At 25.7% G+C, this 27,702-nt stretch overlaps 2 protein-coding genes across 3 annotated transcripts in view; both read right to left on the bottom strand.

Moving 5' to 3' along the window:
- Window positions 1-10,474, bottom strand: part of LOC126905599 (oxidation resistance protein 1) — a 91,224-nt gene extending 80,750 nt beyond the window's left edge. Inside the window, exons 1-2 of the mRNA XM_050685464.1 lie at window positions 10,337-10,474; window positions 90-227 (exon numbers count right to left, since the gene is read on the bottom strand). Of these exons, the coding sequence (XP_050541421.1) occupies window positions 90-181 (92 nt within the window). The 5' untranslated portion in view covers window positions 182-227; window positions 10,337-10,474. The remainder of the gene's footprint in view (window positions 1-89; window positions 228-10,336) is intronic.
- A 9,342-nt stretch (window positions 10,475-19,816) lies between these two features.
- On the bottom strand, window positions 19,817-23,263 carry LOC126904513 (probable serine incorporator). Of its 2 annotated transcripts, none has more exons than XM_050683599.1 (9): window positions 23,046-23,263; window positions 22,823-22,984; window positions 21,706-21,914; window positions 21,416-21,625; window positions 21,262-21,346; window positions 20,849-21,032; window positions 20,606-20,785; window positions 20,366-20,522; window positions 19,817-20,298 (listed from the first exon to the last, which is right to left on the bottom strand). In XM_050683599.1, exons 1-9 carry the CDS (start codon window positions 23,079-23,081, stop codon window positions 20,163-20,165), a joined length of 1,359 nt encoding a protein of 452 aa, XP_050539556.1. In that variant the 5' UTR covers window positions 23,082-23,263; the 3' UTR covers window positions 19,817-20,162. The 2 variants fall into 2 exon arrangements, with proteins under 2 accessions (XP_050539556.1, XP_050539555.1); XM_050683598.1 differs by having other exon boundaries at window positions 19,820-20,298; window positions 20,366-20,525; window positions 23,046-23,261.
- Window positions 23,264-27,702: the final 4,439 nt, after the last annotated feature.

The raw sequence follows: 27,702 nt of genomic DNA, 5'->3' as shown, positions 1-27,702 counted from the left end.
GTTCACTCACCTAGAACTGATGAAATACCTCGACCCGTAGACGCGCCGAAAGGTTCTAAATGTTTTTTATGTACAAATGCATCACTTACTGCCAGTTAAAGCTGCCAGTTATTCCTTCACGAAGTCGGTCCTTCAGCGATCTTTGCCTCGACGGACCGGAACCGCCAGTAAATGTGGCCATGTCTTGTGTGCGTCGGTGTCTTTTTGTTTGATCTTAACGGTTCAAACTAGCAACATTAAAACACAGTTATTTACATTTAATATGTATTGTGAAGATGAGCTTTCATAAAATTACCCTATTCAAACATGTAAATTTCCAACTAAAACCAAATGTATACATTATATAAAGAGCCAATTCACGACACATAAGGGTGAGTTATATTAAACTTGCAAGCTTGATAAATATTTAATGACCAATGTAGTATATGAATAAGGAAAGTGCCGAATATTCAACGATAAGAATATTTAATAAACAACTGCGACCTTCAGATAAAGCGGTTATTCTGTACTAAAATATTAAACCATGTTCACCATTTTGTTGATTATCATATTCATTATGGTCTCAACTGTCAAAATGTGTTCATCGAGTAGAACAATGAAAAATTTAGTCGATACTAAACCAAAAATTACTGTATTAGGTTTTTGTTTTGTTTACAAAATAAAATACAACACTAATAGACTATGAGTGATAATTAATTAGTGTGTGTTGCCCAAAACAAAAGATAGTAAATTTAGTCCGATATCGACTACATTTTTCATTTTCCTGCTTGATAATCAAGTTTGATAGTTAAGTTCAACCTAACCCCTACATCTTCCCTTAGTCTTAGTCTCTTGCAAACCACACACACACTGTTTCCGTCCATTGAGATCACTGTTTAGCATATTGCTGAAAATGGTCGGATGAAGTTAAAGACGTATTTTTCACAATATGAGAAACGTCGTCAGTAATGAGAAAACTTTGACAAATAAAGGACGCGATGAGTTTGCCAAAAGATAAAACGGCTGATAGCTAAGTAAAAGGTGCAAAAGGTATTCCACAGGTATAATAAGTTTCACTCAACGGTTGTGTAGCTTTTGATACCCAGCCCATTGTTATTTGCGTATTTCACTAGATGAATTTGTTTTGATCTTCTTAGATCCGCAAAATCGATTCATCTTATTGATATCTATACATACGTATTAAATAATACGTATTTCTTCCACTTATAAAATTTTACTTTCTAAGTACTTTAAAAATCACTTATCATTTAAGTTTGATCTTTAAACTAATTTCTACCTCGAAAGGATTTTCATAAAAAATAAATTATTTATCCAAAACCTGGCAATATTAAATAAGAGAAATGCAAATATTCACAGAGATATATATTTGTAATTGTCAACAAATAGTCGCTCTCATCTTCTTTGGCATTAGTGACAGGATTTGAATAACGATGCAATATCTACGTGACATAACCAAAAGCATATAAAACGGAAATTTCAAAGTAAAATCATTGCGGTTGCACGGAATTCTACTACGTCTCCAATAAAAAATAAGCTATAAAATAGAAATATAAACTTGCTTAATTAAAGTGTAACAAATTTCATACTCGAGTAGTTTTTTTAAAAACATCTAGAGGACGTCCTACCGTAATTTAATAGTTTTAATATTAATTAATATAGACAAATTCGTAAATCTAGTTGGGACACTTGTATTTATTTTAAGCACGAAAGGCTAAGAGATTTCTTATTTTCAAAATTAAATTTAATTAAATAAAGTCTCATATTTTTCATATAAATTTCCCATCTAGTTAAATCACGTTATTAATTTTAATTTGATAAAAAAACCACTTTAGCGAATAGTTAAAACATCAGTTTACGGTTAAAACGATGATATGGAATCACGAAACACATTTTGTTCTATTTTTTATAATAATTTTAATACAATAGTTGTCAGTGTTTATAAATAATGAATTTCTTATCTAAATTAATGAATCACGAATATCTAAACTTATGTAAGAGAATGGACTTAAGTAAAAATATAAAATATAATTAATACAATTTGACAATAATTAAATCAGAAGACGTCCACTCGAATAATTTGATAAATAAATGGATTTTTGTTGTGATAATTATATTATATTTGATGAAAATTCTATTTAGCGAAGTTGTTATGTAATGGTCCATTGCATAATAGCTTCGCTAAACATCCATTATAATGGGTGTACATGTATATTTTTGAAAATTTTAATTTATTTAATCTAATTATTTTAATAAACTTGTATTACAAGATCATATAAATACTTAAACATTATCATTTATTTTAGTAGTGTATTCATACAAATTAACAAAATAACATAAAAAAGAGTCCGTATCAAAATAACAAACGTTTTTTACAATACGTTTTTAAATTATATTATAGTAAAAAATACTGAAAAAATTCTATTTCCTCAATATAAATTTTTGAATTAGTCCAATCAAGTACATATTCTTTATAGTATTTACAGAATGAATCACGAAGATATGGCAAAAAACAATAACTTTTGATCAATTGTCATTTATATTTATATACTTAATAATTATTATATAAATTGTAAACTGAGGGATAAACTCTCCCTAGCCTCCCAACCCTACGCCTTGAATCATAGACATATTTTTTATTATTTGTCTCTAATAAGAAAAAAAAATTCAATTTAAACATTTTTTTTTGAATTTTAAAATAACTATTTTTTAGAATTTTTTTTCAAAAAATTTGGATCAAAGGGGGGAGGGAATTTTTTTTTAATTATTCAAAATTACACTTAAAAAGCTGTCGTATAAAACTAATTTTGGAAAAAAAAATATGCATATTTTTCTTTGTTTAGTAACTTTGAATAATGAGTAAAAATGAACACGGGTTGCCAACTTTATAAGAGCAGTAGTTTATAATAAAACACTGTAGTGGTTTAGAATATTCAAAACATAAACTAAAATTCTTATCAACTGTTTAATTCATTTTATATGAAAAAAGACATTCACATAATCAGAGTATACAATATTTTCTCGACCCATAAAAGCTTAAAGCCAAATTCTTCTTTTTATATGCATGTTTCATAACAAAAACAAAATAATAATATATTCACGAATGTGTAATACAAACACTTTTTCTAAATTTCATGTTAATAATAAGTATATATGACACGAACGAGTTTTGCTTGTGTAGGTATGCCAGAAGACAACCAAAACTTCAAGTTATGCATCTGTATTATTTATTATGATACAACGAAATTTTTTACTAGGTTCCTCAAACGTAAAGTCCAAAATAAATTTTTTTCATTTTATTTTCGTTTCATAAATAAATCACAAATGTAATGATTAGTGGTGGACGTCAACCGGAGGGAATTAAGGTGTATACTAACCATAAATTTATTTTTAAAAATATATCTAAAGCTATATTATAACCATTTCCAATGATTTTAACATACAGGGTGTTCAGTAAATAAGGAAACGAATTTCTATTGTACTCATTGTTTGTAACAATTTAACTGTTTCCTAACTTACTGAACATTCTGTATATGGTGCTCTGTAAGTAAGGAAACGGGTTTCCATTATTCTCATTGTTTCTAACAATTGACCTACTTCCTTATTTACTGAATATATATTAAAATAAATAAAAATGGTAAAGGTTTTTTGTCTCAGTTATAGTATATTCATGTTTTAAAGGAGTCTTGTAGGTGAAAGGCACGTAGCTACCCTCAAGTTTGTTTAACTTAAACATTTATTATCCAACATTATGATACTATCTTTTGACCACCACTGGTAACGATACAATTATTATTTAAAATACAATTGATCGTTTCATTGTTAATTGTTGAAATTCCTTTGAAATTTTATACAGTTGAGTGTTCATTATGTTAACTAATAATTAATCGCGCAGCTGAATTGGGTTATGTAGTTCGATGTTCTACTTTCGACCTTTTTATAAATTATATGAAAAAAAAAAAAATTCTTTAAAATTATCAAGAGTTATCAATAAAATATGAATATGTTTACAAATTTTGGTAAATCGTGCATGATAATTTTTACCATTAACCATGAAAAATTATTTTTTTTTTATAATAGACACGCAGGTTGTACCCCAGTGAATAGAATTTTTTTAAAACAATCAAGACAACTTATGTAATGTTTTTTAGTCGCACAAAAAGTTTACTGATCAATGATAAAATGTCGAGGCGTTTATTATTTTAATTTCATCACTAGAGCTTTAAATGTTAATTACTTATATTATGTGGATACAGTTTCCCTCGACAATTTAACGAATGTTTTTTACCATTCATACATGAAAATTGATTTTTAAAAAAATGATTGATCTATATAATTACAAGTTTGTATAATAACTTATAATCGATTGAATTAAAAATTTATTTATGTAGTTGTATTATGCTAACCAATAATTAATAAATTGTAAACAATTAATTACTTTTTGGCTGTTTTGTGGCAATTAAAATAACAGATAGGTATTCGTAAAATAATTAAAATCTCGTATTATTATTAACTGTGCACAAACTTTTCCAGCGCGCTAAATCATACGTTTTTTAAGTAATAAACAATGTGTATTTAAATTCCACAGCAATTAAATTGTTACTATAATTTCAAATATTATCTTTAATATTCACATTGTAGTATATAACATTTTCTGTCACTATGGTGGTAAATTAAATACGAAAATAAATAAATTATAGTTATGAAAACAAAGTTAAATGTAACTATGAGTAATACGATAATTTAATTTGTTAACCGTATTGTGTGTACTTTTTTCGTGTGGTAAATTGAGTAAATAAATAATAGAAAAGAAAGACTACTTGAGTGTTCATAAGAAAAGAAAACTATTGGAAGCAATTCAGAAAAAATCTTAACTGGAAATTTAATCACAGTATTTTTTTTTTTTGTGTACATAATTAATTTTTAATTAAATTAAATATAAAAATGTATAATATATTTTATGAATTTTACATTTCGATAAAGTTAATTTATTTATATTAAAAAAATAATTAATCCCCTAGTTTTTTCTTTTACTATAAAAATTTTAACTTAAATATTTATTAATTTTATCATTTATATTTCATACATAAATATTGAAATTAATATTTTCATAACAAAAGTATAGGTCTAACGAATTTTCACTGTTACATGTTAGTAATTAATAGCTTAGATAGTTCACCGCAATAGAGTTGAAAGTAGTCTCTATGTACATTATATATCATAAAACCAGGTATTAAATTTTAGTCCTTATGTTATATGAAAAATGGGTCTCTAAAAACGTAGGAGATAAATTTTTTCTTTGCTGTTTATGATATTATTTAAAATTTTAAAAGATTAATGCTCACATTTTCACATTTATAAATACTGTCTTTATATTACATGTAACAGAAATTTATTCCAACTTCCAAGTAAACCTATAGCGTTTTCAATTACGTACTGTATGTTATTTATTTCACAATTTGGTAATAATATTTTATTAAACATAAAAAACATACTAAAATAGGTCATTTTATTAGTTTATTTATATTTTCGTCTTTTATCAATTACATTTTCCTATTGACGACATCGTTTCTTTTGTTTATCTTAAATTCTCTATGTATTATCATATCTTTTAACAATGATCCATCATCAAAATGATTAATGGACGATGACAGACACAACCCCATTAGCATCAAACTAGCTCCATAGAAACTCTTGTAAAATTGTATAATCTTAAATAAAGACATGTGTACACGGCCTACTACAACTCAAAGTTCTATGAATATTAAATTAACTTAAAAGTTTTAACTAATTTTAATTTATTTTTATAATGTACAAGTTGTAATTTAATCCGATCACAAATAATATATAGGATTTATTATATCAACAAACACATACAACGATAATATTGCCAAATTATTTACTTGAAAACTGTTAAAATTAACCGCAAAGAACACTGTGGACAAGGAAAAGGTAAATGACGCTTCGTAAAAGATGCTCTTTTTTGTAAAGCGTTTTTACTTCATTTTAAAAAGCTTAATTTAACATAAAAATAATAGCAATTCAATTGAATGGTGTAATTTATTATCTTAAAAAAATATCAACTATAAATTTTTACAGTAACTCATAAAATTAAATTGTATGTGTGACATTAAATTTTAATGTCTGACTTTTGTATGATGGTTTTTATAATTATCTATGATTTTATGTTCACAAAAAAATAACTTAAACGGTATACGTTTAAAAACATATCACTTTTTGTACCATTAACTCGAAAAATATGGTTTTCAGAATGCCAACTTAATAGATTTAATCTACATTAAAACATAAAATATATAATAACATTACTCGTTTAGTTATCCAATATTTAAGGATTTATTGAGTTTCAAAATTGTAAAAAGAGTTATTATTACTTATCATTACGAATCAACTTTTAATACTGGAATATAAAATTAATAATTTCGAATTCTACTATTCAATTTAAATAGGTTTAGCAATATCAAACTAAAAACAAGTCGATTAGATTGAATTTAAGTTCAATTCACCGAAAAGGTCTTGATGCTAGAGAGTTAAAATATTAAGTAATACCGATTGTATTCAATTATTGGGGGAGGTGTTCAGTAACTGAACCCGTTAACCTATTTGATTACATGAAAAGTGAAAAGTGCAATACTATATTATTACAAGTAACAATATAAATTGATAATTTTCCATTTGTTCGAATCAAACAATATATGCCCATAGATAAAAAAAAAACAAGAGTTAAAAACATTTTACTTCGATTATTTTGACCCAAAAGTGTTATTTAAACAAGTAAATCCTTATTTAAGGTTTATGTAGCCAGTATTGGAAAAAAATGAGAAACTATTATAGGGCGTGCAAACACACTACTAGGGCGAAACCCGTAAATTAAATCATTGTGGTGCTATCCATAATAAATAATTCTGCTGTAATCCCGTTTCGACAACAATCGCGTTCAAATAATAATAATAAAAAATAAATTCAAACCATTCGTTACCATAAAAACATTTTGTCCGCAAACCCCTTACTCGACAACCTTACTGTACTTAACTGACCGTCAGTCATAAATCGATTTGTTTTCACTTGGCAATAAATTTGAATTCGGAATGATTATACAAAATATCCCAATATGTATAAGTTATGCTATTACTATGTACGTACATTTATTAATGTTCGTATCTCGTATACAAGGTAGTAACCAGACCGTTTTATATTTGAAAATACATCATTTTTTAACTGGCGAGATTTTTGTACTGATCGCAGATGCTAAAGTTCTGACCGTTGGTTTTTTCAGTTTCATATTAATGTACAGAGTGTTAAAAAAGTAAGGAAACAGGTCAATTGTTACAAACAATGAAAACAATAGAATACTTTTTTCTCAATTGTCGAACACTCTGTGTAACTAATCTACATAAACCTATTAAAAATAAAGTTTGGTAAAATATTCATCTTTAACAATATAAATATAAATGTATAAATAGTATTTTTAATTCTGATTGCGGTATAGAAAATTTGATGCACAAACCTTAAAAACTGTTAACTTTTATACTAATAAGTATAAAATTTGAATTATAGTGGCTTTTTTAAAAGGATATTAACCTTGTGTACAGTTTGAATATTAAAACAGACCTTTTTAAAAATACTAATTTTTTACAGTATTACATATTTGTTACGCAACTGTTATGTATGCAAACGTTTTATACCCTTTCTATGTTGACCATCGAACCAACCGTTCACAATATTTACCCTATTAAACCCTGTTTTCCCTGTCTATCAACAAATATTAATGAATATCGTATAATAAATGGATAATTCTCAAATGTAACACAGTAACGGCAAACTACGAAGGACAAATTGTTAAGATTTCTACGTAGAATTCTGGTTCAGACCAGAAAAGGCCTCATTTGAATATTAATTAAAGGAAAAATACCATGGCCCGAAGTTTTGACGAAAAGTAATTAACCGCAAGAAAATGGGCGATGGACGTCGAAACATTTTGTACACTTTAATGAATAAAATAATGCACCGTAGATAATGACGGTTAAAACGTTTAGGTCTTTACTAACCACACACCCTCTTGAGCTTTTCCATAGAATGATAAATGCTAACATCGTACAGAAATTGTTTAGTGTTTAAAAAAATATTTAATAGTCAATAATACCCCAAGTAGTTGGGATTAAGGCGAGTAAGGAGAAAAAGAAGATTTAATAGCCAATAATATTGAGTATTGAATACGATTTTTTTGTTTATTTTTCATCTAAAAGCTTACATTTATCATTGTGTAATTATAATGCAACAAGATTCTAGTTATAAGAAGTTATTTGATAGGTTACGTTTAGATATTTGAAATGACGTTAGTGTGCGGTTCATTTCATTTGATGTTCAATAGTTCTGATGCTCAACTACGTCTAATTAATAATAATAATTATCTGTAAAAACTTTTGACTGAATGTTACTTATTTTATTTAGTTCACGATTTCTATTCTTGTTTATTCGTGAGCATAATGATAATTTGACATAATTATATCGTCATTGCTATTTAATTAAGTAAGTATCAAGGCCACGTCTTTATTATTTTCCAATAACATCTCATTTTATTAATTTTGAATAAAGAAACACGATGTAAGCATGATAAGAAGCTAGTTTAAAAAATAGATTTTTACTTGATGTCTAAAGAAAAAGCTAGTTTGATTTAAACTTTTTCTATAGATAAGAAAAATACTTTTCTAAAAAATGTTGAAACAAGAACATAATAATCTTTATTAGAGCAATTAACAATTAGCAATTAAAACTTTTGTATGGGGGTCTAGATAGCTTTCAGAACGTAGAGTAGTCGGGAGATTCACCCCTACACTACCCCCACTATAATTATTTCATATCCTCGGGGGTCTAAACCCATGATCCCCTTGGTTGGGTCACTGGTCTAGATAATTATTGTATTGTACTGTTGAAAATCTGTATCATGTTTTTCAATTCTGCGATAATTATATATTAATACTAATTAATATTACTTTCAATAAGTTACACTTTTTATTTCTTAAAGTTATATTCATTTTAAAGTATCGTGTATCCTTTGGTAGTAAGTTTTCCTCTTTTCTAAAAGAAAATATTAAAATGGTTAATAAGCTTGTGTTATAAATTAATCTTATTTAATTCAGTATCGTATAGAAATTTGTTTGGTGTACATTTTTCACATATATGTTTAATTTTAATTCCAAATTAAAAATAAAATGTTGCGCTACTAACACAATGAACGAACAAAGTATTTTTTAAAGATTAGTGATAATTTAAGATCTTCACATGTATTATTATTAGTTTAATGTATATCAGTACCCTTTTCGTAAACGAGAAAGGGCTTTTGTTTATAAAACTAATATGAATACGTGTTCAGTGTTGAATATTCTAATTATCATTTCATTATACATTTTTACCCTTAAACTTTAACTTTCAAAAAGCAATGATCATTTTTAATTGAAAAAAAAAAACTTTGGCAATTTTAAATACTAACAAAATTGGTTGTCATAATCATTATTTGAACACACGAAACTGAGTAATTCTTATGCGTTTGATAATAATAGACATTAATATGATTTAAAAATGTATAGTTGTAATTTGTATTGATTTCTTATTTTTCATTTTGATTTTTTAAGCATAATATAAATTAAGTTGTGTGCATTTTTTGTACATAATTCATTTGTAATAAATAGAACTCTTAACAACTTTTATAGCTATTTATCTATTTAACTGTTTTAATTAACCAGCTTTTAAGAAGATTAAATCTCGAAGTAATTACTATTCTTTGTCGTAAAAGTTACTTGGCTCTGAAAGTATTTAATTGGAGTATTTAACTTATCACTTGATAAGATTGTTTCTCTTCAATATAGCAAAAAAATGTAAATTATTAAATTTCAACTAATTTATTTTGCTTGAAACTTATAACTTGTGAAAACGTAATTAGGACGGAACAAACATTCTTCCCGTATAAACTATAATTTAGCGTCCTAGTACGCACAGATGCATTAAAATACGTTAGAAATTAAAATTATATATCCAGTGTTTCGCAATAAAAATAAATGCGTCATCAATCAAAAAATGTATGTAGTCAATCGAACCGTCGATTACTATAAAAAAAGGAATCTGGAATTTGATCGAATTTCATTTAGGTGTTACAGTTAACGAATTATGTATACAAATCTTATGTGTTAATGATATCGGTTCAAATGCCGATTGTCATAACTGCAAAATTGCTATTTCTAGTCCAGAGATTTGGCTCAGAAATATTGGCCATCAAGTGTACACGGCCTTTGATGCGACGTGTCTAATGTTTAGTATTATGTACCTGTTATTCTTACGGCCGTGATGGCAACCATCGTTACGGAGCCGTTTCTTCTCCGGGTTACGTATGATTAAAGGAATTGTCGGAATTTGCAGGTCGGCGGCCGCGTGTGACTTTCGTACGGAAGTTAAACTAAAACTGCGGCTCAGTCGCGTTATGTAGTCGACACACAGGGTTGTGGTGGACGATGGAGGGTAGACGTGAATCGCAGCGCACAAAGCGGTAACAACTTTTGTATCCGGTGGTATAACTGTGTTACTCTCTTCCACCGCTGATTCGTTGCTGCTGCGCTCTGAACAGGACGTGTGCGCGGCCGCTTTTTCCCTTCTCTTATATCACCTCGTCCATTTTGTTGCCCGGCGGAATTCACAAAGACCAAAATTTCCGAAAAAGTTTCATCCGACATTTAAAGTAAAAGGGACAAATGAAAAAAGGCAATAATCAAAATCGTCATCGCAGTGAAACGATTATTTTGTTTTGCAAAATAAACAAAAATGTCTATAGAAGTTTAAATTAACAGTTAGAGCTGGGTATACAAACTTAAGATACGGCGCGTAGTGCTTACGCGAATTAAGAGAAAAACGGTTTACGAGGCTGCTTTTAAAATTCTTCCGAATATAATTAGCTATCTTGTTACTAGTAAAATGGCTTAAACGTAATACTGAACCGTCCAGAGGTTGTAGAGCAAATACTTTCTGCGTCATAGACAAAATTATTTTCTCCTAAAAAGTTGAGGTACACCAATGATCATCCAAATAAAAGGGGTTCATAATATTCCGGTTCGTAATAATATTTTTTAAAACACATTTGATGTAGCCCTTTAACGAATTCGGATGGATCTATGAAATCTTAACCCTTTCCCCCCATTTCTTTTTTTTATTACATTAAAATTATGATGTTGATATTTGATGAAGTTTTCTTTTAGATCCTAAAAATCCTGCGCAAGTGAAGTTACGTACAGATGTAATCAGTGTTTTAATTGGGAAATCGATGGAATTTTTTTAATCTATCTTTCCCCACACAAAAAATAATGTTATTAAGTACTACATATAATTTTCTAATATTTTAGGAGAGAGAAGTCCTCTCCTCCGATTTACCTCTATGGTAATACAATAATTAAACTAAAATATATTAATCATAAACCTTAAACTTGGTAAACAAGTCATGAATAATGTCCAAATTTTTCAAATAATTTACAAGTTTTCTACATTCTATAGAAAACAACGAAAATACATTGCCTGTAATAGATGATGATGATAGAAAAAAACTATAATTTTGTCTTTGAGAAACATAAAATATAGGCTGATTACAAATAATCACACTAGGCCAGGAACGTATTTAAAGATGCGATCATTCTCCACCTGAACCAGAACTATCAATATTTTATAAATCCGATATGAACAAAATATTACTTTAAAGATGTTTTATTTATTTTTTTTTTTTAGAAAAAGACTTTTTTCTACCCAACCTTGAATAGTGAAAAAAGTTAAATTGCACCCCCAATAAAATGAATTTTAAATACGCCACTGCACTAAGTACATTAAATAGTATCAAGTTTAACATCTCAATCGTCATTATTTTTTAGCTTATCAAAACTTAGGAAATATTAATGAAATTTCTTCTTGCAGAGCATCTCAAGTTATTAAATTTGTAACTTATCATGTGTAAAACACGACTTTGAATTTGAACATAAACAGAATGCTAAATTAAATGAATTAATCAATTTTTTTAAAGCCACTTCATGGGACCCCAAGTAAGTTCAAATTTGTTGAAGGACTCCTAGCGTAGAAATATTTTTTGTTTTCGGTTGTTAACTCCTTAATTCCCCTCAAACTATAACCTCATTAAAACACATTTTTAAGTTTTCAAATCAATTAAAAAAAATATATACTGGCGCTCTAGTTTAACAAATTCCTTTTTTTTAATATAAAATAAATAATAATAAATAAATAAATGTAACAATCGTCCCTATTAATTATTATTGAATTTATGCGAAAAATTCTAAGCAAAATTTTGTTTTATGTTTGTAGAATATAGAGTTCAAGGCTTCAGATTGTTGTTTACCGAGATTGAAATTATTAAAACCCTGTTGTGATAACATAATGTATGATTTACGATTAGTAGTGACATCTAGTTTCAGAATAATTAAATTGTGGTGGCAACTAGCCCCGGACTTCACTACTCAAGAATGGATCTCACAAGTGCTACATATAAAATTTTCAAAACATTATTGTTGTTAAATTCAACACAATTATTTCTTAAAATTACTAATCTTAAAAAGTCAAGAGTAAACGAAACATTATTACAAATAAATTATTTTTATTCTAAATACGTGTTTAGAATAAAATCAATAAGTTATAAGAAAGACACCAAAATATTTAATATGACAAACAATATTTAAATTATAGTTATTTATAACTTATTAACGTTTAATATAAGATTTCATTCGAGGAAAATTAATTTAAGAATTTTTTTTCTTTTAATTGTTAAATCATTCTTTTGACACCAATCAAAATATATAGTCAAGACAAATTGCATTTTAACAAATTTATTGTGCGTATAAATAAGCAAATAAAACTTGATTCATCAGCAAAAATTAATCATTTACAATAGCTAAAATTTAGCTATAAATATTTAGCTATTGAATATTTAACATAAATTGTTATAAGAATAATGAATAAAAAAGGTAAAAGATGGTTTTCTTGGAGCATTTCCAAGGTTAGATTTTCACTAGCTATATTCTATAAATTAAATAATGTAATTAAGAAATTACCAACACTGAAATTTTTATTTTTATTAAAATTTAATAATTTACGATATCAAATGCTTTTCAGTACTAATAGATAATACTAGATTAGTATAAAATATCTATAGTCACCGTTCACTTGGATGAAAGAAATTCATATTAAATTGTTTTCAACTTAAAAAAGAATGCACCAGACAACTTTTGTACAATCAAATTTTCAAACAATTTTGTCAGTATACTTAATTAAGAAATAAAACGACTGTTTCGAACATCAGATCTATCACTCGTTTTATTTAATATTGGATATAAAAAACTAAAGTTCCACTTTGTAGAAACACATCGAATGACAAGGATAAAGAAAACAAACAGTGAAAAGTACGAGTCAGAACATATTTACATTTACGATAAACAATGTTAAGAATTAAATCAAGATCGACAGTTCTATTAGAAGTAAGTCGTAAGAAACTTTGAAAATCTTCAGCTACTAATAAATTTCACTTATTTAAGTCAACACCATCCTTAGATTTCGATAATGGAATTCTTTTAGTTGATTTACTATCCGCTGAATATACTGAACCAAAAAAAGAAGAAAACATCGGTTATTAATAACCCAAAATTTATCCATGATAGTATAAAATACAAAATAAAAAATAATCTAAAATTTAAAAGGTTACCTTAAATTCAGAAAAATGTTGGCTTCAAAACATATGTATTTGTTGATAAGATCATATTTCGAGAACATTTTTTGCAACATTAAAAGAGAAATAAGCAGTGGTGACTCGTGGGTGCCGTTGGTGGGGGTGCGACTTAAAATATAATACCGCTAGTCATAGGTATAAAAAATTGTCTAATTAAATATAATAAAATAAAACACAATACACATATTATTTTAAAGGTCGTAGTAGAAAATAAAAATAATAATAATAATAGCGATTATACTATTAAAGCAACCGATAACGACGACCGAATACACAATTAATTCTAAAAATAAAGTACCCAATATAGTAATGTACTAATGTTTTACCGTATGGACGACGCTGCCGGTCGTCAAGACCTAATCGTGTTTCCATGCTTACCAAATATACCGAGAGAAACAACTTTAATGTTCGCACACGACAAATCTATTATAACTATTTTACTATTTAAAAATTTGCATTTTTAATAAAAATGTAGAATTAAAAATACACATGTCATTTTCTTCTTTTAATTAATTTTAGTAGGGGTGCGATCGTCTCGTCGACCAAGCCATTGATAATAAGTTTATTGATAATAACTTTAAAGACGACAAGAAAAAGCGAATCACTGTATTTTAAAGTATATAATCAAAACCAATTATATTCAACATTTTTCATTTTTTTTTTTTATACATTTTAATAGATTTATACACAATTATTATGTTGCTATCAGTATTCAAAGCTAAATAGAATGAATTACTTAAAAATAGTTAATTAATATTTGTAATATTATAGTTATTTAAAATCAATGACTTACAACTATTTACGTCAACTTTACGCTTTCTCTATTGTGTATTCCAAAATTTTAATAATCTGTCTGTGGAGACTAACATATTACTTGGAAACGAAGTAAATACAGTGGTTTTTGTAAAAGAATCATAAGCATATGCTCTTCTTATTTCTTTGAAACTTCAAAATTTTAGCTTCGATGCGAAGCTGAGGAGTAATTGGTTTTACTATGATGTGTTTTTTTTTTTGTGTCTGTTACCACTTTTTCACAGCTCTCACCAAACCGATTTCTTTCAACGATACGTCAAAAGATTACAAATCACATTACCCTCAAAAATTAAAAATGGGGGAAACCTCCAAAAAAATTACAAATTTAAAAATCGCTAATTTTCGAAATTTTTTTAATTTTTTTTACTAAAAACTGCCGTAACTTTTTCAAAAATGAACATATTAATATAATTTTTTTTTATAGATGCTTGATGTCTTTATCTATCATTTGGTGTATATTTTTTGTAAATCTGACACTTAACCTGCCCACAGGGGGGGATTTAAAATGACAACTTTTTCACAAAAAATTAACTTTTTCAACTTAACTTTTGAAAATGTTCCGGAAGGTCTGACACTTTTATATATATCTTAAATTAAAGCTAATGTAATATACTTTAATTTGAAAAAAAAAAATTTGACCTCTGGACTTGTCTTCGTGGTGAAAGTTGACATCAAAGTTAATAAAAAATTACGATTTTTGTAAAATAATTTTTTTTTATATTTTTAACTTAATAATGCTCTAACTTTTTCAAAAATGAACATATCAATATAATTTTTTTTTATATAGATGCTTGATGTCTTTACCTATCATTTGGTATATTTTTTTTGTAAATCTGACACTTAACCTGCCCACAGGGGGGGATTTAAAATGACAACTTTTTCACAAAAAATTAACTTTTTCAACTTAACTTTTGAAAATGTTCCGGAAGGTCTGACACTTTTATATATATCTTAAATTATAGCTAATGTAATGTACTTTATTATGAAAAAAAAAATTTCGGACTTTATTTTGTTTTCACTGTGAAAATGGCTACCAAATGTTATATTTGTGTAAAAATTTTCGATTTTAGATTTTACATTTTTAACTTTATAATGCTATAACTTATTGAAAAGTGTATGGATCAATACAATTTTTTTATGAGAAATAATATTTATGTCCCTTTTTCATTCGATATACTTTATCTTAATCTGGATATTAATTAGGAACTAGCAGATCATGTAATTTTTGGAGTAATCCACCAATTTTTTAAAATTAAACACTATCTAAAGATTTGCATCGAAGCGTTTTTTTTTTATAGTGATTTTAATCACTGTCAGATATCATTATACTTGATCCAACTATGCCACGTCACCACTGTGCCGCGACCCCCCTGTGCTGGGTTTTTTTTTTTTTTATCGATTTTGAGATTATGGTTTTATTTTGATTGATTTGTTTCTAAAATGTTCATTTGGCAATTAATGTTAGTATTGCAACTAGGAGCATATATTTATTGCTGTCGTTTTTGATCTTGTTTTTTGTTTGTTGTTTTTCTTTAATTTCTTTTTTAGATATTTTCTTCTTTTATTCTTTTCAGTTTTTTTGTTTCGTTTAGGATTTGTATATTCATATTCTAAATTAATGGTAGTTGATATATTGTTTTTTGAATTGTTTTCTGTTTTTGTTGATGATATTATAGCGATTGGTCTACTCTCAAATATGAGTAATCCTGTTCTTATTTCTTGTTGTTGACATATTCTTAGGTATGATATTGTATTGAAGTCAATAGTAGCTGGAAAACCTCGTGTAATTTTTTCTGTGATAGCTAAAATTACTGGACCAGAGTCACAATAATTTATACAATTATAATTTTTTCTGTATATTTTCCATTGTGGATTTTGTTGTGTCCATTCATTAACAAGATTTTTTATTGAAAAGTTAAATTGTCCTTGATATTTATTAGATGTATCATAATTAATGATTTTATTATATTTTAAATTAACTATTGTTAATAACCAGTAATCATTTAAATGAAATGGAAATAACAATAATTTCAGTGTTGCTAAATTATCTGTATTTGTATTGTTTGATGTTCTGGAATTAATATTTTTAAATAAAAATACTGAGTCAAATACTTTAAATTCAGTAGTTGATTGTAGCATTTTCATATAAAAGTTGATTATATTGTGTGAGTAGTGCATTTTGATGGTCCAATTGTAATACTAACAAAAACTACACAAAATATGTGAATGAATTGAAGTAATCTTGATTGAAAGATTGATTGAAGTTTTGAAGTTAAGTTTACAAGAAAAATAATATAAGTCTAATGTAAAAATTTATACAAACTTAAATATGAATTTCTATTATTACAATTATTTATGTAGTGAGTATTAATACTTTAATTTAATTATCAAAATTATAATTTGTTTAATAACACATAATGTTTTTTTTTAAATATAGATATAATTTAATTATACATTTTATGAAGTGCTATTCTAATGAAAGTGATCATTTATTGATAATTTTATTAATTATAACTTATTAAATTCTATTGATAAACTCATTATAAAAATAATATTCATATATGATTAATATATCATTAAATAGAAGGCTAAATAATTACACTAAAAAATATTTGAATAAATTAATCTTAAATTTAATATGAATTTAAGTTATTAAAAAAGTAAGTTTATGTAAAAAAAAATGTAATATGAAAATGATAATTTTACTTATATTTAATTTAAGGAAAAAAAAAAATTTTTTTTTTATTAATTCTTTACGTGTCATGCAAACTTAATAATAATAATAAAAATAAATATATATAAAATAATTATCATACTTAATGTTTTGTAGAATATTCGTCTATTTTTTTTTACTTGAAAATTATGTATTGTATATTGTAGAGAACAAAGACTACTGGCGTTGAACTCAATTATTAAACTTTTATCTTTCTGTTTATATGGTCTTATAACATTTTTTTATTTTGGGTAGGGGGTCGTCTTTATAATTTTCATTCTCATGTTTTTTTTTTATTAAATACTTTAATTATTGTGTTTCCTTCCACATTAATTATGGTCAGATGTAAAATACATTTTTACATTTAAATAATATGTAAATTGGTATGTATCTGTATGTCATCTACATAAACGCATACATAGATTTCTATTAAATTATCATATCAAAATTAGTTCTTAATTTTACTTAGATATAATGATTTTAATACATATAATTATCAAAATAAAGTGAAATTTACGTATTTATTGATCTAGTTCTAATAATATAAAAAAAAAAGTTATGGCAATTTTAAGTAAAAAAAACGGTAGCACAGTGGGGTCGCGGCATAGTAGAGACATTGCATAGTAGGGTCCAGTATAGATTTAATCTGACAGTGATTAAAATCACTATCATAAGAAACGCTTCGATGCAAATCTGTAGATAGTGTTTAATTTTAAAAAATTGATGGATAATTGCAAAAGCAACATCAACTTCTATTAAAATAAAATACAAAACCCATAATTATCATACAAAAATAGTATATTTTTCAATATGGTAGCCATTTGCGTATAGAAGATAGATCGTCGGGACAAATTTTTTTTTTTCATTTTGTAGTACATAAAATAAGCTTTAATTTTATATATGTTTAAAGGACGCAGTATTTCCGGAACATTTTCAAAAATTAAGTTGAAAAAGTTATTTTTTGTAAAAAAGTTACTATTTTAAATCCTCCCAGTGAGCAGAATAAGTGTTAGATTTTCAAAAAAAATTATATCAAGTGAAAGGGAAATATCTAAGGTTTCAATACAAAAAAATATTATTTTTATTTGCTCATTTTTGAAAAAGTTATGGCAGTTTTAAGTACAAAAAACATCCCGATAAAATGTAATTTTTATCGCAAACATTACATTTTTTTTTNCAAAAAACATCCCGATAAAAGATAATTTTTATCACAAACATTACATTTTTTTAGTAGTCTTTGAAAACATGACAACTTACATCACTGTTTACTAGTAATTCACTGGACTCATTAGACTGCTTCAAGAATTTTATAGTGGTTTCTAACTATGGACAGTAATATATATCGTCAATTAGTTGTGACTGTTATAAATACAACTGTTAAAGTTCTACATTTTTTGAATTCCTGGTATTATTGTTCGATTACCTGTCATTAATATGACTAACAAAAACTTAGAGTCGGGTTGAGTTTGTTTGTTTTTTAAATATCACATCAATTTATATAATTAGTAATAGTTTTTGATTATTAAGTTGCCTTAATGTGACGTCTACTTGTCAATCAAGTTTCCTTGATTGTTAAATAAACTACACTTTTTAATTAATTCTATAAATAAAAGGAATTTTAAATAAGAATAATTTAAATCAGAAATTTTTCATTTATAAGAGAAAAATTATTACACAATAATGATTATTAAGCTAGTTTTTAGGGAAACATAATCAATAATTTTAGACTATTTTAAATTATACATCTTTAAACAGTAAATATTTTACATGTCATTAATAATGTGTAATTAATCAATTATTAAAATTTTCACAATTATCTGCATAAAGTTATGTTATATTTCTGTAACTTCATTTTTATATGATCATAAGCATAAAAAATATTCTTTATTTCATACTAGAAAAAGTTATTATATTTATCTTTCACAATGTAATTATTTTTCACAAAATGGGTGTATTTGAATTTGACACGATTTTTATAAATAATTGAGTGTATTTTGAACAAACTGATCATCATTATTTTTAAATAAGTGATAACTATCTCCTAAAATTATCATTTTTTAATTATATTAAAAAAAAAAAATTAAATTCATAATTATTTTTTGTATAGAGTTAATAGTTAATGTTTGGATCTCAAGTACAAATACTATGATTCAATTAGAAATATTTAAATAGCTCATTATCATCACATTTACCTGTTAATCAGTTACTTGCTTTAAATATTTTACAAGATGAGACAAGGCAACTTAATTGAAAGAGACAATTGAAAATTTACATTTATTACATATAATTGTTACTGTTGAATGTAAGACTGATTGCTATTCAATTGTGCACATATTTTATGACTAAAGAATAATAAATAAGAACAAATTGTACTTCTAATATTAATATACACTAGTTGTCACTTTATTTTTATGGTAACAAAAAAAAACTTTTTATTTTAATTATCACAATATTATTATATTTTCTTTTTTGAATAATATATATTAGATAATAAGATATATAAGATTTTAGATAAGTAGTCAAGCTTAAAATATTTTTGAAATATCACACAACATTTATATTTTAGTAATTAAACTTGTTACATATTTGAAATAAATTATGCAAATTAAAATGTTTGTTATAGATATTTCTATTTTGAATATATAAAACAGAAGAATCACTCATGTAACTTAAACGTAATACATCACAAATATTTAATGTAGTCTAGAAAAAATAGTACCAAAAAAATATAATATAAACAATAAAAAAAAAAGAATCTTAATAAATAGTAAATACAACTACAAAATATACAATTTTTTATAATTTTATAAAGGTAAATACCCAATATCTCATAATTTTTAAGTAGACTTTTAAGGTAATTTAAAATTCACGATCAGGCAAAACAATTGGTGCTACTAGTGTCCACACATATAAACCAGCACAAATCCAACAAGACAATATTTTAGTCCAAGTAGAAGCATAATCTGGATGTAAGTTGTCTAAACTAGAATTAGGTCTAAAAAAAAGATTTAAAATAAAAAACTAAATTTGACCAGATTTTTATTAAATTTTTATATACTTACGAGTACCAATTGGTGAGCGTCATCATTAAAAACAATGTTGCCATGGCAAAAGTAAAATGATAAAATGACCATGAATAAGCCACTTCTTCTTTTTCATCATCAAATATTTTACCATTACTGCTATCTCCGTGACCACCTTCTAAATCACTATCATTACCTACTTTAAGAATAATGTTTAAATTGAACACATTTTTCAAGGAAATAATTTTAATTCTTGATACTAATTCAAATTTAACTTACTTTTTTCAGTAGAAACACTCATTGAAAACTTAGATGATGATCCTGTTTTAATAGCTGAATATAAAACAAACAAAACAAAAATACCAATGCTGACTAAATTCTCCGATCCAAAATGAATTTTTGAAGCATTTGGATCAGATTTATTAAATATAGTTGTTAAGCTCTGATTACACTGCGATTCTAAAATAACACATAAGTAAAATTATGATTCAAATAAATAAATAACAAAAAATTAATTAATACCTGGACCACTACTGAGAGCTGACCATGTGAGATAAACTACATATAAGCTAACAATGGATGATTGCAATAAACCAGATTTTTCATGAACACGTTGCACACAAGAAGTAATTGATATTGAACTCATAAAAATGCATATTACAATTGTTAAAGTAATGAAGAATTTGTTTAATCCACATCCATCACCCTAAAATTATAAAAGTTTGTTTTAAAAATTGAAAAATATTAATTACAAATTAAATAAAACTAATTATAATTAATTTTAGTAAGATTTACAAAATTATGTTTTTTACTAATAATTTTAAAAGAAAATATAATTTTATAAGTTTGCATATAACAAGAAAAAAGAGTACTAATAAATAATAAACATCTTGACAAATTATTTTCCTAAATTAAATGAAATATGCAATATTTACCTGAGTAAAACTATGGAACATAACAAAAATTCCTGCAATGGCTAGTCCGTAGCACACAACAGTTGTAATTAATAATGCAAAATACCTAATGAATTGAAAATAAATAAAAATTATGACAAATTTTTGTATATTATATGTAGAATAAAAAACAAACCATTTTTTGTTTTCAGTTTGTTCCCAATTATACAGCCAAGATTCTGCAAGTGAATGAGCTGAATCTAAAACTTGTACAAATTGAAGAATAAGATATATAAAACCTCCAATCATTCCACAAATCATCCATACATGGCTAAATCCTTCAGGTGCAATAAAAAAAGAACCAATTATACCACCAAGTACAATGATATATTTAATTCCCCAAAATCTACATGAAAACATGTAACAATGTATATTAAAATATTAAACAACATAAAATTAATGAAACAGATAATACAAACTTCATACCCATTTTGAATAGGAGCTCGTCTGTCTCTAGAATCTTTAACACCTATCATAATAAAGGACATCAGTGAAAAAAATATAAACATGGCAAAACATATTCTATAAACAGCCATGTAGCCAACAGCATTTTTACAATCAATAGATACGCTAGATAAGTTGTTAACAAATTTTCCCGTTATACTTGAGGCTTGAGCATTTTCACAGAAAGGTACCTAAAAAAGGATTGACAAGATTCATAATTTAACATACAATGTAAATTGAAGTAGAAACCAACTTAGAATGTTTTACCACAATTTAATATTTTATTAGATGTCAATATAATAAATAAAAGTATGGAATTAATCTAAGTAAAATGTAAAAATATTTATTAAGGAAAAAAATTATAGATTTATTTAAGTGAAGTTCATCAAAAATTGTATAAGTAGGCTTCAACACCCTATGCAAGAATTAATTTAGCACTAAATAAAAAATATGTACAACCCTTTTCTTGATATATTTTCATTAAAATATAGCGTAATCCCTAGTATTCTTAATGCATTATATCAAGCAAAATATTATACAGCTCAAAACTGAAATATCTAAAAAAATTTGGATTTTAAGTTTTGATCCTTAAATTGTAACTCATTATACAAAAATTTTTATAAATTTTTAAATATAAAACATAGTATGTTTTTTTTTTGGAATTAATAGTATTCAACATACTATATTTTACAAAAAACATTTTGGTACTATCTCCCATAAAATTATATCAACTCTAGTTTTTTAAATGAAAAAATATATGTTTAACCAAAATAGACTGGAAAATTACTTGTTGATAACAATCTTTGGACTAGTCTTTTAAAAGATATGAGCATTTTTAAAACAAGGTATAAGGTATAATACAATTCATTAATTACAACAAAACTGAAAATAAAATGAAAGATGCTTCACCTCTAGTCTTTGTATTAAAAAGTTAATAACTTTCAAGGTACTGGTCCAAAAGTTGTTATTGACCAATCATTTTCTAGTTTTTAAGTTATTTAAATTTATAGGTTTGCATTTAAAAACTATAAGTGATAAAATTTTAAGGGGGAAAGAGGAAGAGTAGAAATATATTTTTTTTGAAAGTTGGAAAATTTACCTTTTGTAAAAATGATTGTAAGCCTGGAGCAAGAGTAATACAACTTAATATTACAGCTACCAATAACATCAATCCATACATCACTTTAGTTGAAGTAGAATTACCACATGATGGACAACAAGCAAATAATGAGCAAGCTGCTTGGCCACAACAACATGCCATCTATAAAAGAACTTAGAAAATTATTTCTATAAAAATAAAAATTTGAAGTATAAGAAATTACTTGGCCTACTGTACACAACGACAGTAATGCTCCCATTTTAAAGGTATCCTATGATTACCTAATATGAAAAAAACACTAAGAATAATAACATTAACTTAAATGATTATTTATCAACAATGTTTTTCGATTTAAATATATAACCAAGGTGTAACACTAAAATAATGTGATTATTAAAGTTGATTAAGTTATTATTGAGTTGCAGGAAAAAAATCACAAAAGAAACAATACTAAATAAACATCGATACTATTTTTGTTTAACATCTGATAAGCAGACATATGTTTCATGGAAGATAATATATAATGAATGGATATACAAAAAAGAGTAAACCATTTCCTTTTCTTCTTTAAACATAAACATAAACATTGATTTGGTAATTTAAATGTTACTTGTAACTTTATTCTAAATAATTTTGTAATTACTAAAAAATGAATTTTCTTTATAAAAATATGAACTTATAAATATAGGAAGTGGTAAAAAATTATTTTTAATGAATAAATAATTTTATAAAGTTATGTGACTTAATTTAAAGAACTTTTTTTTGGTATTATACTCATATATTATAAGTTGAAAATTAGGATATTTTTTTATATATTACCCCTGAAAATTTTAGTTTGGTTCACCGACGCAATCATAAGAGGATTTATTGATGTACCAAGGTGGATCAATTCATCTTGATACATTTATAAATCGTAGGGAACAACGCTACGAAACGTTGAATTATGTTTTACGAGACAACTATATAATCATTATTGATGTTATGTTATCATCGATAACAAAAAAAATAAAAATATTTGTCACCTAATATTAATTACTAACTCATTACATTATTAAATTGCTTGATAGAATTATTAGCTTAGCTCAATCAAAGAGGAGGAGTATTAGTACTTGTACCCTCCTCTAAATACACGGTTGCTTCCATGTCACTATCAAGATAGCCTTGGATGTAAATATTAATATTTAGTAATAACTATGGTTAGACCTTAAAATTATAAAAAAAAATTGTATAAGCAGGCTGCAACACTCTGTGCAAGAATTAATTTAACACTAAATGAAAAATATATACGACCCTTTTCTTGATATATAAAAAAAATTATCGTTGTAATAATGATGACAGAAGGGAATGAAAACCCTTTAATGATAAAAAACTCGTGATTAATGTGCTCCATTACCATAAAGCTTGTTTTATTTTTATTACCTATATTAAGTTTTCTAGAAACTATTGGTTATACATACATGATAGTCTTCTAATTAAGTTAATTTAAAACCTTCAATTAAAAATTTTTTATGAAATAAGGCACAATCAACTTTTTGCTAGTTTTCAGAAAAAACAAAACACCCAATATTTTTACTCAAAGTATATGTAACTAACTAAATTCATAGATCAATACATAACAACAAATAATAATTATATCAAAAATAAAGTGTAAAGTTGCTTTTAATTTTAAGGAATATCAAATTAGACTATTATTTTTCTTATAAAATGTAAAATTTATTTAAGAATTTAAATCGATTTTTATCAAGATTAGATATTTTTAAGGATTACCTTTTGTTTCGATGCGATGTTAAGAAGGTATTCATTTTACTATTATATATATATATATATTTTATAATTACTATCGCCACTTTTTTTCAGCTCTCATCGACCCGATTTCTTTCGACGGTACTTCAAAAGATAAGTATGTATCCGAGTATGAAAATCCCTTTTTTTGAAAAGTATCAAATCAAGTCCTTCAATTTGTTTACACATTTACCATAGACGTAACAAAATATACAACTACTTCATTATTTTTTATAATTTTTCCTTAAAAGTTACAATATTACATTTTATTGGATTCAAATTCATACTAAATTTAATTATTATAATAAATATTTATTCATAAATTATACTTATAATTCAAAGAACTATTAATCAGGGTACTATCAGAACTGCTATAAACTATAGATTTTTATTCCTATTAAGGAAATGGGTTGCTTTTGGAATAGTCCACTAATTTTTTAAAATTAAACACTATCTACAGATTTGCATTGAAGTGTCTCTTATGATAGTGATTTTAATCACTGTCAGATATCGTCTATACTCGTCCCAACTATGTCACCACGTCCATACTGTGCTACCGTATTGTATTTTTATTTTAACATTAATTTTAATCACTGTAGTGATTAAAATTACTACTATTAAAACCGCTCCAATGAGAACCTTTTAAATTTTCCAATTGTGGTATTTTAATATTATAGTACACTGTAAGAGTTTTAATTTGATATAGGTTAAAATAGTTGTTATAATTCAAATAACAAAAATTAATAAAATAAAAATAATGAATTTGAATTGGGCTGTATATGGTGAGAACCTGATGTTGTGGTTCTATCAGTGTCGTATGGTTCAAGGGTTTAGAACAATAAAGACAAGTAGATATAAAAATAATAAACGCAGTATCTCTAATTGAGGTGCAATACACTTTTTTCTGGTTAGTTTCTAATGTTCTAACTAAGAGGCAACGAAACGGCGGAGCCAGTTCACGAATACCATATAACGTGATTATGTATAATAATTTATCCAACCAGTTAAAATTAACATTTTAAGATATTAATTTAATAAATGATCTATTGCTTTGCCATCCTTTACTCAAAATTATTAACTCTAAATAATTGGGATAACATAAATTTACTTCTTTTTTCTTGCAAATTGCTGTATGATGATTCGATAAATATTTCGATATGTATATGTACACTTGGTATTGGATTCGTACTCCGTCACAATAATAGAAAATTAAAACAAATTCTTTTCGAATATATGTAATCAAGACACATAAAAAGATTACAACACGGGGTTGTAACTAACAATTGTTTTCTTATTTGAATTCAGTGAAAGCGAACTCTGATCTGAAAGGATTTCAGTGCTTTTTATAGTGAATGATAGTACCCCCAATCCAAGGATATTGTTGTCAGCGCTTTTAGTGATCTTTTTAGTTTAATGTACTTAATTATACATTACATGATTATTATATTAAGATAGCATATTTAACAATTAATAAATTGACATATATATAAATAATAAGAAATTGTGTTGAACAGTATACATGTTATCACAGATAAGTTATTTGTTTGTTTACAAGTAATATAAAATACAGATTATAAATTTTTCATTGATAAATATAAGATGCATAATGCAAAGCATTGGGTATATTACAACATAGTGTAGACGTTCCGGAAATTGTTGAAAAAATTGTTTAAATGCATGAATGTCTTTTTTTAAATCCCTCTCTATACTTCAATTTTTATAAAAATCATACTAAGACTGCTTATTACCTGTGGTATACATTGTTTAAATATTATTAAAATCAAAGATTTAAAAAAAAAAGTTATTGCAATTATAAAACGTACAAAAAAATATTGAAAATAACATTTTTTACGGTATTGTAATTTTTAAATATTTTTCTAAAATTGGGGGTTTTTTCAATCTTTGGCGACCATAGTTTCAACTATAATAATATTGGGTATTCTTTTTACATATTGATCATTAAAATCCAGTGAAAAGTGAGAAGTTTTAATGATAGACATAAAAAAACACACATCACAAAATCTATACTTTCTAAGCTTCATATTAAAGCTAATATTGTACAAAACGTCAAAAATAAATATGACAATAGGGAATCTATATCTATTATCTCCACCCATTTAACCGCCGCTAAATATGATAATGGTCAGGATAAAACTTTTCCCTAGGAGACTTTCTTAACTGAAATATTTATGAAATAAGAAATAAAATATTGGTTTGACGTAAATTAAGTTTAATTTGAAGAAATGCTTTTAGAAGGACACAAACTTATATCTAAGTGTAGTTCGAATCTTTAAATCTAAACGATTCGATTTCAATTTATAATTTTGAAATGATTTATTGAGTATCAACTAACTCGATTAAATCGAAGGACTGATTTTTTAATATTCTATTTAGTCCGTTAAATTGAATTAATTTATACTTGACACTGAACATTTTTTAGTCATTAAAATTTTAATTGAAAGTTTTAAATACTTTATATGCCAATTCCTTATCCCTTATATGGATATCAACTATATTTCTTTTAATAATAATTTAGCATTAACTAGCTTATGAAATAGAAAATGACATTGTAGATAACAATATTTGAACCAATACTTCGGAAGTAATTATCATTTTTAAATTTGTACTTAAGGTGAAGTGCGGGTATGACTATTTCTATCATTAGACGTTTCTCAGCACTCCTTTCGCTTAGGTAAAAATATGCTAATAAATTCCAAAAAATTATTTAATCACTTATAAATTGATACATGTGTGTATATTTATAATGAGAATTATTTGGATTAATAAACTAATAATAATTAGTAAGCTACCAAATAATTATGAAGAACTTATTTAGAGGATGGGTCATGACTGCTTTTTAAATTTACAAAGCACATTGTTAATAGTCTCTTCTTATTTTTTCAATAAAATAATGCTTTTATATATTAACTTCTACTCAGAATAGCGTATAGAGCTTACATATTATTAGTATTTTTACTTATAATAGTTTGTAATAACAATAATACAGAGTGTAAAATAACGTTTTAGCTTCGATGCGAAGCGGAGAAGGTATTAATTTTACTATGATGTGTTTTTTTTTTTTTTTTTTTTTTTTTTTT

The sequence above is a fragment of the Daktulosphaira vitifoliae genome, unplaced genomic scaffold, assembly GCF_025091365.1.
Source record: "Daktulosphaira vitifoliae isolate Bord-2020 unplaced genomic scaffold, ASM2509136v1 Scaffold_4, whole genome shotgun sequence".
Classification (NCBI taxonomy): Eukaryota; Metazoa; Arthropoda; class Insecta; order Hemiptera; family Phylloxeridae; genus Daktulosphaira; species Daktulosphaira vitifoliae.
Note: the sequence above shows the minus strand (reverse complement) of the source record. Positions and strands in the feature narration are given on the sequence as shown.